Source organism: Ictalurus punctatus, chromosome 23, assembly GCF_001660625.3.
Source record: "Ictalurus punctatus breed USDA103 chromosome 23, Coco_2.0, whole genome shotgun sequence".
Classification (NCBI taxonomy): Eukaryota; Metazoa; Chordata; class Actinopteri; order Siluriformes; family Ictaluridae; genus Ictalurus; species Ictalurus punctatus.
Genome location: NC_030438.2, coordinates 8,527,501 through 8,543,636, shown reverse-complemented (window position 1 = coordinate 8,543,636; position 16,136 = coordinate 8,527,501). Strand labels below are relative to the sequence as shown.

The 16,136-nt window shown below is 37.3% G+C and overlaps 1 protein-coding gene across 5 annotated transcripts in view; it reads right to left on the bottom strand.

The window, feature by feature from the left end:
* The window catches only part of ctnnd2a (catenin (cadherin-associated protein), delta 2a), a 293,452-nt gene that overhangs the window by 74,966 nt on the left and 202,350 nt on the right, over positions 1-16,136 (bottom strand). For all 5 annotated transcript variants that reach the window (XR_008393326.1, XR_008393327.1, XM_017453313.3 and 2 more), the window contains one exon: positions 5,349-5,481. Coding sequence is in view for 3 of the 5 variants with exons in the window: in XM_017453313.3 (XP_017308802.1) it covers positions 5,349-5,481 (133 nt within the window). In the remaining 2 variants the exon portion in view is untranslated. The remainder of the gene's footprint in view (positions 1-5,348; positions 5,482-16,136) is intronic.

The window sequence follows — 16,136 nt, the reverse complement described above, 5'->3', positions numbered from 1 at the left end:
CAGAATTGTGAGTAAAAACCTTGTCTCCATAGTGATGAATGTTTTCTCTATCTATGCTACAGCATTCTGAAAAAAAATCCAATCTATCCCTAGTTGAGGCCATTCTGAGCTTTAAAAGTAATCTGATTCCTTCCAATTAGCATGCATCAAGAGACAAAGGGTCGTCTAGAACTCGGCCACTCACTGAGAGCGCCACTTCGGAGAGGAGAAAAGTTCGCTTTTGTGCACGTTGTAACAAAAGGATGAAAGTGTCAGCAGCACGACGGACGATCTCCAACTGCTCTGGCACAACAGATGAATTAGATTGGAACAGAGAATAAAAAGTCAAGCTAAAGCATTCTGATTACAAAAGTGGAAACAAGTCTGATTACGGCATGTTCCGCTGAGGACACGGGTCAGCCACTGGCAGCCATTTTGTTTTGGTGAATATTTTCTTCCACCTCAATGCAGCCGGTTCATGAAATAAATGTAATAAAGGTTAGCGAGTGCATGGTCTGGATGAATCGCAGACTCCAAGATGTTCAATTAGAGACACAGAAGTTTTTCCGGCTCGGTTCAGAATTACAGATCACGCACACAGACACACACACACACACACACAAAAGGAAATCGATGGATTAGACTTCCTGCCAAAAAACGGCTGATGAAGCTGAACTTAAGGCAGACAGAGATAAAGTGGGGGAGGTGGAAAGTAAGGGAAATAAGGACCCCCTTTAGAAATAGCGCTCGGCTGCAGGCTCAGGAATGTTTCTTCCGTTTCTGACCAGGTAGCTGATAATAAAGGTCATACGCATCGACACCAGTGTCATACAGTCCATATTTTGATACGATTGTGTATTTTATACTTGCCATATACATTATGTGTGTACATTATGTAGGCTCGACTCTTCATCCGTCTCCTTCGGATTATTATGCAAGCAGTATTTTACCGGAGACATTTAAAGATTTGAAGAAAAAAAAAACCCACCACCGTCACCATATCGATGATTACACACGAGAATTCCACAGAGCTGTGGTTTAAATCAGGTGGCCGTACAAACTAACCGGGGAGGCACTAGGACCCTGAGGTCACAGTGTACCCCGGCGGGTATCATATAACAGGCCAGATCTGGAGAACGACATTTCCACGCTGCCTCTGAACGGGTCTCGACAGACCGATGCAGCACCGTGTCATTTTTCACCATCCGTTGTGCATAATGTGAACGAGCCTGTGTAAGTGTGCATTCTGGGAAATGAATGGCAGTCGTGAAATAACCTGTCCAGAGCTCCACAACCATCTGCTGTGCTGCTGTCACATGTAATTAACTCTTCTATTCCACCACCTGGCCACACACACACACACACACACCATGCAATGACATGCTACAGCTGGTGCAAATGTATTGACTCCATGTATTAACACGTTTATATATTTATATTGATATTATTAGTGTTTCTTCTACTATCTTATTCTCTGTAAGCGAGCTGTGAACACACCGAACGCAGGGACATCGCACAGACCCCAGAATTCACACTGCACTAATAACCAAATAATTCTTCACTCAGTTCATTTCACTTTAAAGCACTTATCAGTTTATTTCATCGAGACAAATAATCTACGATAAAATCTACTATTCCTATTAAGAAACTACAACCATAAATAAACAAATAAATAAACAAACAAACAGCAATGAAATTGTACTGTAGAGACGGCTTATCGTCTTGGTGACTGCACTATTGCGTCCCACTGCGACCATTTCACATTACGCGTGATTGAAGCTACATTAAAGTAAATAATGCATGGATGACAAAGCAGCAGTCTATAGACTCTAGCTTCATCTTATTAATATGTCTAATATAGTTAGAATTTGGTTGGACATAAAACAGCGTTTCCCCCCCTTCGTTCATCTAGGTGCTATTTTCACCACCAGATATAACCCAGTGGGCGTGGTTTTTAAAAATACACCGCTGAATTTGGTCCAAAATTGTGCTAATCTTACCTACTACAAAGGTTGGAACGGCTAGCCTGAGGCCCTAAATAAAGAGAAGAATTTTCAATGAATAATATTTTATCTATAAATACAAAGCCCTTGATCACATGACCTTGGCTCTCTCGCTTTCATTTGGACTCGAGTTTTGACACGATCTCAGCAAGTCCTGGCAGTCTTGAGTACCGATGCATTCAACGCCACTGCAGTGTCGCATTCACCCATTCTACACTCTAAAATGAAACTTTCACCTCACACTTTGATGTTTACTGCCCCGCCCCCTCGTTTAATGGACAACTAAGTCCTCCTAATGTTAAGGGAGATTATAATGTATACTGTATGGCCAAAAGATTGTGGAAAAGTTTGTTGTTTCTAAACAGGAACCTTTCCTGAGGGGCACACACATCCACACACACAGAATGCACACAGAAACATAAAGAAACATTTTTTTAAGAACCTTTTTTTTTTTTTAAAGAATGTTGTGGTGGTGACCAGAAGGTCATGGATAAGAATGTTTAAATCTCCCTAAACTGTTTTTGTATTATTTTAATTACATAAAAAAAAAAAAAAAAACTGCTCAGGTTGCGGTGAAACATCGCCACCTTCAAGACTCATCACATCACCAGTTCTTGGTTCCAGACCAGCAGAATCTTGGTGCTGGAACCAAGCATTTTGTATGGAACGGATCCAGATTAAGGACCAGCAAATTATCAGTAGAAAATGCTTTCGTTAGGGTTCTTTGGGTGGTTTAATGGTTTAAATATCTAAACAGGTCCGATCTGGAACCTTTTCCCAGGGAAAAGGGAAACACTCTCTGAATCTACACACAACCATTTTTTTTATTTATTTTTTTTTAAATAAAAGAGATTAAAAAAAATTTTTTTTTAAATAATGTACATGTTGTGGAGAAGGTCACGAATTGGATTGTCATGACTGGGCTAGACGTCTGACTGTCTGGTCCGATTAGCACTTCTGAATCGTTCTAGGATTTGGATTTTGTAAGTCACTTCGAATAAAAACAAAAATGTTTGAAAGCGCATTTAATGAATGCTTGTTGTTTTTCAGAGCTAACCTTCATTAATAAAACATTCACAATCCATTCAAGCGTTTCATGCAGAAAGGTTCATTTCTGCATCTTGTAAAATTGCTACACAAATCAGAGCAAACAGAATTTTGGCAACTTAATGAATACGACAGCACAGAGGAACGACGCGGGCGGCGCTCATCGGAAACTAAATGAATTTCTAGCTCACTGTTTTTTTCATTAAACAACATTCAGAGGTTTGTCTGCTGTTCTCTCTGGCTCTTTTTTTTTTTTTTTTTTAACTTCCTTTGGATTTATTCCCCATAATTTAATTTCCATCAGCCTCCTTTAAGCCTCTGAGACACAATTACTGAGCTGCTTCATGTGGAATGGATGTCAATACATCGTTATTTCTTTTTATTATTTGTCTGGCTATACAGAAAAAAAAACAAAACCCCTCCTCTTTAAAATTACGAAAACTTACGGCTGGGAAATCCAGCCGGGGAGATACTGCATCAGATTTCAATAAAGGGCTGAATTATCTTGCTGATGACTTGTGTAAGAATTCATTTTATAGAACAAAGGAGGTCAATATGGTGAATGAAGAGTTCCCACAGGAGTTCAAGAGCTCATGTAATGTATAAAAAGCTTCATGTCAAAGGCTTTCCAAAACATATTTGAATTAACACTGCTAAAAGAAGATTAAGAAATTGTAAGAGCTGATTTACACAGCCTAATATTTTTATCCAAAGAACGGCTTGGTGCACTCATGTACACACCTTGGCCCTGATTTATTAAACATTTATGAGTTTAAAAACTGGCAAAAATATCTGCACTAACAGGGTTTCTGGAATATTGTGAAAAAAAAAAACATAACATTTTTGCATGTATATCTTAATGAATATGTCATTTTGGGGTCTTTTTACCTAAGAGAGGCAAAATAGAGGGCGGAGTCACTGCAAATAGATGAAATTAGCACCTGAAGTATGATTTAATACAACTGGAGGGTAAGTAGGAATTTTGCCAAAACTTGTTTCCACCATTTGAAGACAAAGTCTCAATAGTATATTATATATATATATATATATAAATATATATATATATATATATATATATATATATATATATATATATATATATACATATACACACACACATACATATACATACACATATTATATATATATATATATATAAATATATATATATATATATAATATGTGTATGTATATGTATGTGTGTGTGTGTATATATGTATATATATATATATATATATATATATATATATATATATATATATATATATACATATACACACACACACATACATATACATACACATATTATATATATATATATATATATATATATATATATATATATATATACATACATATACATACACATATTATATATATATATATATATATATATATATATATATATATATATATATATATATATATATATTACAAGTTTTATATCAGTAGTTGAAACAAGCATTTAACATTTCACATATTTTATCATCGGAATACACAGTGAAGTCTTTATTTATTTATGTTTAGATTGTATTTAAAAACATCTTTAGAAGCATCTCTTGAACTCTTGATCATCTGTCTATTTATGTATACTGTGAAGCATGGTGGTGGTAGTGTCATATTGTGGGAATGCTGAGATTGGGAAACTGGTCATAGTTTAAGGACAGACAAATACAGGGTGATCCTAGAAGAAAACCTGGTCCAGTCTGCAAGAAACTTGAGACTGGGGCGGAGCTTCACCTTCCAACAGGACAACAACCTTAAACGTACTGCTACATTCGTATACTGGAGGAATTCAAAACCAAGAATCTGAATGTATTAGAGTTGAATCCCAGACCTCAATCTGATTGAGAATCTGTGTCACTAACAACGGTCTTCGTCCAAACGTACAGATTTTTAAGCGGTTTTGCCAAGAAAAATGGGCAAAAATATTATAGTCCAGATGTGCAAAGCTAATAGAGACATATCCCAGACGACTTGCAGCTGTACGTGATGGTTCGCCCCAAGTATTGACCCAAGGGAGTGAATACTAATGCAATACCACAACAAAAACAGATGGCAGCATCCTCATCTCAATGCAATCTATCTACAATGCATTTATTTGAACAGACAACGATAAAACTTTCACATCTCACACCATGCTGTTTACTGCCCCGCCCCTTTGTTTGATGGACTGCTGTTCTGGAAGACTATAAAAGTTCAAGGCTTTCCAAATTCTTTTCTTTCGCTCAGCTCTCTCACGAAGTATAATGAGCCATTTAATGTTGGCTGTGTGAAAAGAAAGAAGCTTTTGTCCGGACTTGTAGAATTGTCGCTTACCTCAGCTTTAATCTTGTTGTCCCCGAAACACAGGTGCTGCAGGTATGCGGCAGCATTGGACTGAACTGAGGGGAACTGATGCTGCAACATCTGGATGACTTCAGGCAGTTCAGGATCTCGCCAACCAAATTCCCTACAGACACAGAGAAAGACATTTAATAGGTCTCAAATTGTCTTTTATTACTTCCACAACTCATTATAGTCACCCTAAATGGATGCTGCTTTCATTATATATTACAAAATCGAAACATATATTGATGTGTTTTCCATTTACCCCGGAAAGCCATAAAAAATACATGCTTACAATAACCCACTGCTCAGGCTATAAACATGTAAACGCTACCAAAAGGCGTAAATAAGTCATAAATAAACTAGTATTCAAGAAAACACAATCACTCTATCCAAAAATAAGGAAAAGTAACAAAACTAAAAGGATAAACATTAAAAGACATTTAAGCTAATATTGATAGAGTTCTGTTTATTAGCATCACTGATTATAATTATTATTCTATAATTAATATGTAGATTATTATATACAGATGGTCTGAAACTGAGATGAGACAGCGTAAATGAGAGAAAGTACAGGTTGAGGTTCCCTCATAAAACGGTTCTCCATCGCAAATCGATGCATCTAAATAAATCTTATCGGTTAGAGATAAACATCTGAGAGCTATTGAGTTAAACACAGAATGTCCGGGGACTTAAAGCCCATATAGACAGATTCTCCGGAGCAGATAAAGCTCAGCCAGCTCTTAAAGTTGAGGATCTGACTCTGACAACCCAGCGCCGATCACGCTGAATGAAAACGATCTGAAAAAGATAAGATAAGGTCTGTGGCTTCTCGGTTAATTAAAGCAGGGATGGAGCAAGGCTCGGAAATTGAATGCCAATCATGATCATGCTAACACGGCATCTGTACACCCTGAGGGTAGGGGTAATGCTGGTTGTGGGTTCAACAAGCGCTGCTGTGCTAAATGTTGTAAAATAGTCCAGTGACACACTAACATGACAGAACCGGGACAGCTGGAGAACCAGGGCAGCGTGTATGATTCTGTCCTGTTTACAGAACAAACCGTACAGCGATGCGGCTACAGTGCGGAACGCAATCCGTACATTCCATAACATACATAAGAAGGTTATAAGGAAACGTTGCAAAACTAGTTTTTCGCTGTTTTAAAAAAACATCTGCTATATAATACTTTTCCTCACAATGAGACTCATTTATCTATTTATTTGTAAATATTTAGGCAAAGCTCATAGAGAGCTGAAAATGACAAAATCACAAGTAAACAGTGAAAAAGTGCCTCGGCTATCATAGACACACACTAACTCTTCATTTACCATAGACACACACTAACTCTTCATTTACCATAGACACACACTAACTCTTCATTTATATCAGACACACACTAACTCTTCATTTATATCAGACACACACTAACTCTTCATTTATATCAGACACACACTAACTCTTCATTTACCATAGACACACACTAACTCTTCATTTACCATAGACACACACTAACTCTTCATTTATATCAGACACACACTAACTCTTCATTTACCATAGACACACACTAACTCTTCATTTATATCAGACACACACTAACTCTTCATTTATATCAGACACACACTAACTCTTCATTTATATCAGACACACACTAACTCTTCATTTATATCAGACACACACTAACTCTTCATTTATATCAGACACACACTAACTCTTCATTTATATCAGACACACACTAACTCTTCATTTACCATAGACACACACTAACTCTTCATTTATATCAGACACACACTAACTCTTCATTTATATCAGACACACACTAACTCTTCATTTATATCAGACACACACTAACTCTTCATTTATATCAGACACACACTAACTCTTCATTTACCATAGACACACACTAACTCTTCATTTATATCAGACACACACTAACTCTTCATTTATATCAGACACACACTAACTCTTCATTTATATCAGACACACACTAACTCTTCATTTATATCAGACACACACTAACTCTTCATTTATATCAGACACACACTAACTCTTCATTTATATCAGACACACACTAACTCTTCATTTATATCAGACACACACTAACTCTTCATTTATATCAGACACACACTAACTCTTCATTTATATCAGACACACACTAACTCTTCATTTAGATCAGACATACACTAACTCTTCATTTATATCAGACACACACTAACTCTTCATTTATATCAGACACACACTAACTCTTCATTTATATCAGACACACACTAACTCTTCATTTACCATAGACACACACTAACTCTTCATTTATATCAGACACACACTAACTCTTCATTTATATCAGACACACACTAACTCTTCATTTGTATCAGACACACACTAACTCTTCATTTGTATCAGACACACACTAACTCTTCATCTAACATAGACATACACTAACTCTTCATTTATATCAGACACACACTAACTCTTCATTTATATCAGACACACACTAACTCTTCATTTATATCAGACACACACTAACTCTTCAATTATATCAGACACACTAACTCTTCATTTATATCAGACACACACTAACTCTTCATTTATATCAGACATACACTAACTCTTCATTTATATCAGACATACACTAACTCTTCATTTATATCAGACACACACTAACTCTTCATTTGTATCAGACACACACTAACTCTTCATTTGTATCAGACACACACTAACTCTTCATTTGTATCAGACACACACTAACTCTTCATTTATATCAGACACACACTAACTCTTCATTTATATCAGACACACACTAACTCTTCATTTATATCAGACACACACTAACTCTTCATTTATATCAGACACACACTAACTCTTCATTTATATCAGACACACACTAACTCTTCATTTACCATAGACACACACTAACTCTTCATTTATATCAGACACACACTAACTCTTCATTTATATCAGACACACACTAACTCTTCATTTATATCAGACACACACTAACTCTTCATTTATATCAGACACACACTAACTCTTCATTTATATCAGACACACACTAACTCTTCAATTATATCAGACACACTAACTCTTCATTTATATCAGACACACACTAACTCTGCATCTAACATAGACACACACTAACTCTTCAATTATATCAGACACGCACCAACTCTTCATTTATATCAGACACACACTAACTCTTCATTTATATCAGACACACACTAACTCTTCAATTATATCAGACACACACTAACTCTTCATTTATATCAGACACACACTAACTCTTCATTTATATCAGACACACACTAACTCTTCATTTATATCAGACACACACTAACTCTTCATTTATATCAGACACACACTAACTCTTCATTTATATCAGACACACACTAACTCTTCATTTATATCAGACACACACTAACTCTTCATTTATATCAGACACACTAACTCTTCAGTTATATCAGACACACACTAACTCTTCATTTATATCAGACACACACTAACTCTTCATTTATATCAGACACACACTAACTCTTCAATTATATCAGACACACACTAACTCTTCATTTATATCAGACACACACTAACTCTTCATTTATATCAGACACACACTAACTCTTCATTTATATCAGACACACACTAACTCTTCATTTATATCAGACACACACTAACTCTTCATTTATATCAGACACACACTAACTCTTCATTTATATCAGACACACACTAACTCTTCATTTATATCAGACACACACTAACTCTTCATTTATATCAGACACACACTAACTCTTCATTTATATCAGACACACACTAACTCTTCATTTATATCAGACACACACTAACTCTTCAATTATATCAGACACACTAACTCTTCATTTATATCAGACATACACTAACTCTTCATTTATATCAGACACACACTAACACTTCATTTATATCAGACACACACTAACTCTTCATTTATATCAGACACACACTAACTCTTCATTTATATCAGACACACACTAACTCTTCATTTATATCAGACACACACTAACTCTTCATTTATATCAGACACACACTAACTCTTCATTTATATCAGACACACACTAACTCTTCATTTATATCAGACACACACTAACTCTTCATTTGTATCAGACACACACTGACTCTGCATCTAACATAGACACACACTAACTCTTCAATTATATCAGACACGCACCAACTCTTCATAACTCAGAGGCTAGGACAGCAAAGGGGATGTAACAAGACTGTAAAATAGATTTTTTTTGCATATTATTTATTGCAGATATTAAATCTGACTGTTTAAGCGAGAGGCGGCATGTAACGTAGCTGTCCATACACCACATCAGCCATTAACACACACGTAACTATGTTTTTAAACCCCTGCAATATGCATTAAACTGCATATTTTATTACATTTCCTGCGACCAGGCCATTTCATTGTGTGTATATGTAGTATACGGCTGATGAGGCCGTTACTGCACACATCGCTGCGCATAAAGCTCAGGCTATTATGTGGTTTTACTCAGAGTTCAGAGATGGAGCTAATTCATCCAGCGCCAATCGATATTTCCAGTAAATAACTCTCGGTCATTAAATAAAGACAAGCTTTAATTGAATCTGAATTAAAACTGAAACAATGCAACAGCAATGTGATTTTGAAATCCAGTCCAAGGTCGGATTAAGAGACGAAGAGAGGACACGTGGATGTCGAGATCTTAAGGGACGAGAGCTAGGATGATAGAGATAGAAACTGAAGAGGGGTGTGTGTGTGTGTGTGTGTGTGTGTGTGTGTGTGTGTGTGTGTGTGTGTGGCAGAACCCTCAGGCCAGAAACTGCCCTAGTACCAGCCCTTTTCCTCTTCCCTTCCATGTCCTTTATTCTCGAAACGAAAAAAGAATAAATTAGACATTCAGAATATATTTATTCTTATAAAAATTGGCAAAAAATGACTAAAAACTTTGGGGTTCTCCAAGTCAGTGTTCTCATGTGGAACCCCCAGAACAAAATGACAGTACTTTTATACTTTAATCATAGAAAAGTTTCAGAAATGCCAGAAATTCGCCACCGCGAACATGGGCGGGAACAGGATATGACATCATCCGTCAAAACTTTTGCTGCTTCACACGTAAGTTGTTTTTATAATCTTTCAGAGCGTTGTTGTAAAGTACAGGATAGCTCGATCGCACTAAAATTAGCGCTTCCATTTTTGAATTTCTTCACGTCTTCACGGGTCGGAGATCACCAAACTGGAACTTTCATCACACAGCGTAGTACGAAAAAAATTCTACGCACGAGCCTGTGTTTCCGGTCCGCGTTTGAATGGAAGTTAATGGAGCGCTAAAGCCTAGTCGTGTAGTTTTCCAAATGCTGTTAGTCTAGACCAAAATGTCTTCTTGCTTTCACATTGCTATTTTTTTTTCTTTCTAGATACCTGTTTTTCTGTAATATCTTAAGAGATAAATAGACAAATAAACAAACAAAAAAAATCAATAAATCAGTAAATAAATATTTGTCTTATTACAGTAGTTGTAAGCCTCTCTCGATCTCAATCTAATGGGTTCCTAAAAGTGGTCTTATTCATTCTGGACCCAAAATAATCAGATTCCTAGTGTTAATCATTTTAACTAATATTATCCCGAATCCGAATTCCATCTAAAATGAAAAAAATTTTTTTTAAAAAATTTACGGACTTGATAATACTAGTTACTTATCATTTTAGCAACAAAAACAACAAGAACAACAAACTACATACTGCCGCTTGAATTTAATGAGGAAGTGAAAGGAATCAGAGGAAAGCAGGATGCAGCTGTACGTAAGTAAGTACGCCCTCTGTACAATATCCGAGAGTAATTAGCTGAGTAAACAGAAATCAGCGTTCAGATGACAGTTATAACACCGAAACAGGTGTTTATAGCCTGCTCACTCAGTAACGAATGCTTCCCGCTCGACACGCAAACACTCCTCTCTGTCCGACCCGGCAATTACGGCGTCTTTAATCCTGCAGTCAAACATCCGACACGGAGGCAAACATGACCACAGCGCAGCCCTCGCAATCTTCTCTAATTTCCTACAACAGTAATTAAGCCAATTCTTATCAGATCAGACTTTACTTTACAGTGTGTGCGCTGCACACGTTTCCGCACTTCAGGCCGTACAGACAGCACGACAGCGCGACAGTGCACAGTCGACCGTCGACACCGGTGTGCTATCAGCACCTTGACCGCGTCTTTAAGAACTCACCCACAAACACGTTTCCTTAATTAAATCACATAACGTGCGTTTAAAAGTGCGGTACGTTTATTAGCCTGCGATCTTGAATTAACCTCGAAGCATTTTTGTATTCTAATTACCGTGGGATAGTGACACAATTACATAACGGTCGTGTGTAATTTAATTAATCCGGCTGTTGTGAGGAATTAAACAAATACGTGCACGGGTTTAAATAAACGTGTTCACGGACGAGCGATGTGAGGAAGAGGAATTCATTCAAGTGAGACACCGACGCAAAACGCCCATACACCGATATTCTGATTTAAATAAATAAATAAATACATTTTCAAAAATTTGCGAGCATGATTAAAAGAAAGACAGTGTTTTGCGTGAAAAACACAGACGTGGCATCATCGAGCCAGACACAGTGCAGCTCTACAGCATTATACTTTTATAATCTAATTATAATCATAATAATAACAATAAAGATTATCTCGTGATGCCCAGAACGTATTGCTGAGTTTTTCTCTTCTTTTTTTTTTTTTATAGCCAAAAAATACACATTAAAAAGTTTTTCAACTGCAAGCCAACTTCATGTTTATTCCCGCTTGAGTTCAAATCACTTCTCGGGTTTTTAAACGCTTAGAAAACAAAACCTGTAATGGATTTTATTGAACTAATGTACCATGATTCAATAGTTGAAGATATACATGAAGGATTTATCTTCAGACTTGTACCGTGGACGCTCCACTGATAATAACCAGATTAGAATACTCGTTAATATGGTCGTGTTTTCTGTAAAGACACATTTACCCTCCTACGGAAGGAGTCTCCAGTGTCAGTAAGAGAATTAAAGTCACTTGAACAGCTGTTAATGGGTTGTAACTTACAGTTTACACGTTGTTTTGTTTTACAACTGTTTACAGCTGCTATAACGTCTGTTTCAATAACGCTTCACATTAAAGGTAACTATAAACAGATAAAAAGTAATCTTTAAGAAATAAAATAATAACTTTATTATTTTAGTTTAACAGCACAACACAGTGTTTTACTCCTTACGCGTTGAGCTACTATGAATATAGGAGGTAGGGAATTTGGCAGGACGTAGCATGACACAAACAGAAGAGGTAGAGAATTTGGCAGGAAGTAGCATGACACAAACAGAAGAGGTAGATAATTTGGCAGGAAGTAGCATGACACAAACAGAAGAGGTAGAGAATTTGGCAGGAAGTAGCATGACACAAACAGAAGAGGTAGATAATTTGGCAGGAAGTAGCATGACACAAACAGAAGAGGTAGAGAATTTGGCAGGAAGTAGCATGACACAAACAGAAGAGGTAGAGAATTTGGCAGGAAGTAGCATGACACAAACAGAAGAGGTAGATAATTTGGCAGGAAGTAGCATGACACAAACAGAAGAGGTAGAGAATTTGGCAGGAAGTAGCATGACACAAACAGAAGAGGTAGAGAATTTGGCAGGAAGTAGCATGACACAAACAGAAGAGGTAGAGAATTTGGCAGGAAGTAGCATGACACAAACAGAAGAGGTAGAGAATTTGGCAGGAAGTAGCATGACACAAACAGAAGAGGTATAGAATTTGGCAGGAAGTAGCATGACACAAACAGAAGAGGTAGAGAATTTGGCAGGAAGTAGCATGACACAAACAGAAGAGGTAGATAATTTGGCAGGAAGTAGCATGACACAAACAGAAGAGGTAGAGAATTTGGCAGGAAGTAGCATGACACAAACAGAAGAGGTAGAGAATTTGGCAGGAAGTAGCATGACACAAACAGAAGAGGTAGAGAATTTGGCAGGAAGTAGCATGACACAAACAGAAGAGGTATAGAATTTGGCAGGAAGTAGCATGACACAAACAGAAGAGGTAGAGAATTCGATTCAGAGGTCTTAGGATTCCATGTAGAAAGAGAAGAGCAAATCTTAAAAATCCAGGAAACGTTAAAGAACCCTTGAAAAAACACCTGAATAGCACTTGATAATGAATAACACTTCCTCATCTGCATTCAGGAAAGAAAAAAAAGCTCAATTTAAGCCCAGGATGACCTTTCTGGCTTGAAAATGAAGGTTTTCTGCGGATGAAGTTCATCTGGAACCAGATAATGAATATGATCGAAATTCCCGCCTTCGTTAATGAACTCGGGACGGATTTCTGAGCTTCCTGGACATCGGCTCCGGGTCTGATGACACGTTTCTCGTCACGGAGTCTGTGACTTTACCAGGAGCTTGCAGAACGCCCGTCCGAGCTCGGCACACGTCTCTGAGCGAGCAGGTAGAGCACGGACAGCCCTCGTCTCGCCGTAAATCACCGAGATGTGAGATGACAGTCATGTGCAGGACTGTCCTGTCATCTCAGCTCAGGTTCAAACACGGCCGTGACAGACACGTCAATTAGGAAGAGACGGGAATAGAGACAGGCAGAAATAGGAGGCACGTCAACGCTGACGGAGACGAGACGGAGACAAGCGAGCGCGCAGGTACAAGGAGGAACTCTGAGACGTGTTTATTCCCGGTTTTTAAGACGTGGATTTACAGCCGAGGGTAAAGAAGATACAGATGTACATAGAGTGGATTAATTAACAGCACACACACACACAAACACACACACACACACACACACACACGTACAAACACTAGACATGAAGCAGAATGTTTAATTTGCAGCTCGGAGGTGCAGCTTATTAGTGCAGGATTTATATCACTGTGTGCAGAAGATACAGGCATACAGAGAGGATTAATTAATGTGATGCACATAACATGATACATACATACACACACACACACACACACACACACACACATACACATATAGTAACTTAATTAACATGCATTATTAACATTAATAATAAAAATTTAAAATAAAGGCATGTTAACGTATCTGTTGTCTCAGGAAAAATAAATGCTAAAATAACTGTTATTGTTTGCTTTTTATGATCTTTTATGTTGCTATGATTCATTTAATATGCTTTACAAATAAATAAATAAATAAATAAATAGACACAAATAAACATATTACTTATTTATTATAAATGTTTATATATACATATATATATATATACATATATATATATATATATATATATATATATATATATATATATATAGAGATACATATATATATATATAGATATAGATAGATAGATATTGTTTGTTTGTTTGTTTTTTCCTTCCTTATTTATTTATTACATTTTTTTTTGGTAAGAGCTCGACCCCTGGCCTGCAGCACACGAATTACAGCACGGTAAAAAAAATCTACGCTACGTCCTTACAGCCGACATTCACCATGAAAGAGGTTCAATAGTGTCTATGAATAATCTTCCATCCATTAGATCTCAAATAAAATCTATATTTTTATATATAGATTTATATATAGACATATTCCGCAGCTATCAGGAGGAGATCCAGATCCAGATCCAGATCCAGATCCAGCTTCAGCTTCAGCTCCGGGTTCATCTCCGGTTATCTCCACTCCAAACCCGTATCATCATTAAGAAGCAGCAGAGCTGAAAATAACCGCAACTGATACATTTCCATACGCGGGGGAAGAGCCGGCTACGAGCTCCCATGGGAACGGCATCCCAATTAGATTAAAAAAAGAAGCAGTAATATCTTCAGAGTGACTGTTTCATAGACTCCTATAAACCTGAACGACATGTTAGCAGGCACACACACACAAATACTGCATCAGAAATCAATTTGTGTGTGTTAGCCTTGAGTTTTATAATTACCACAGAACATCATTCAGTCATACGTGTGTCCAATAAATACAGTTCAAATTGCTAACAGTTAGGATTACAATAAGATATAGTATTAGGCATTTTTAATTCAAGCAAGCTTTTATTTCTTGCTTTATTACTAATGACATGAAAATATCAGAGAGACTTCAACTAAAGTTTGAATCCATGTGATCAAATCAACTACGTACGTTTTATGCTAGCAGGTGACACAGCAGTTTGTCTCTTGTGGGCGTGGCCTGTTCCAATGAGAAACACCAGTAGCTATATATACCTTCTAAAGCAAACTAGCTAAACGTAAATTCGATAACACACTAGGATTGCGAAATTTACTGGGTTCTTTTGCGTGCTATGTGCTCCGCTTTATACTAGCTTCATTCTTAGATTAGCTCCTTTTGCAGGAATTGCTGCAACAGTGCGGCGTGGCATGGAGGTGATCAGTATGTGGCGCTGCTGAGGTGTTCTGGAAGCCCAGGTTGCTTTGATAGCGGTCTTCAGCTCGTCTGTATTGTTGGCTCTGGTGTCTCTCGTGGATTCTCTATGGGGTTCGGGTCAGGAGAGTCGGCTGGACAATCAAGCACAGTAATACCATGGTCACAAACCAGTCACTAGTAGTTTTGGCACCGTGGGCAGGTGCCGTGTCCTGCTGGAGAAGGAAATCAGCATCTCCATAAAGCTCGTCAGCAGATGGAAGCATGAAGTATCTAAAATCTCCTGGTAGACGCCGCATCGACTCTCGACTTGGGAAAACACAGTGGACCAACACCAGCAGATGACATGGCACCTCCAATCATAACTGACTGTGGAAACTTCACACTGGA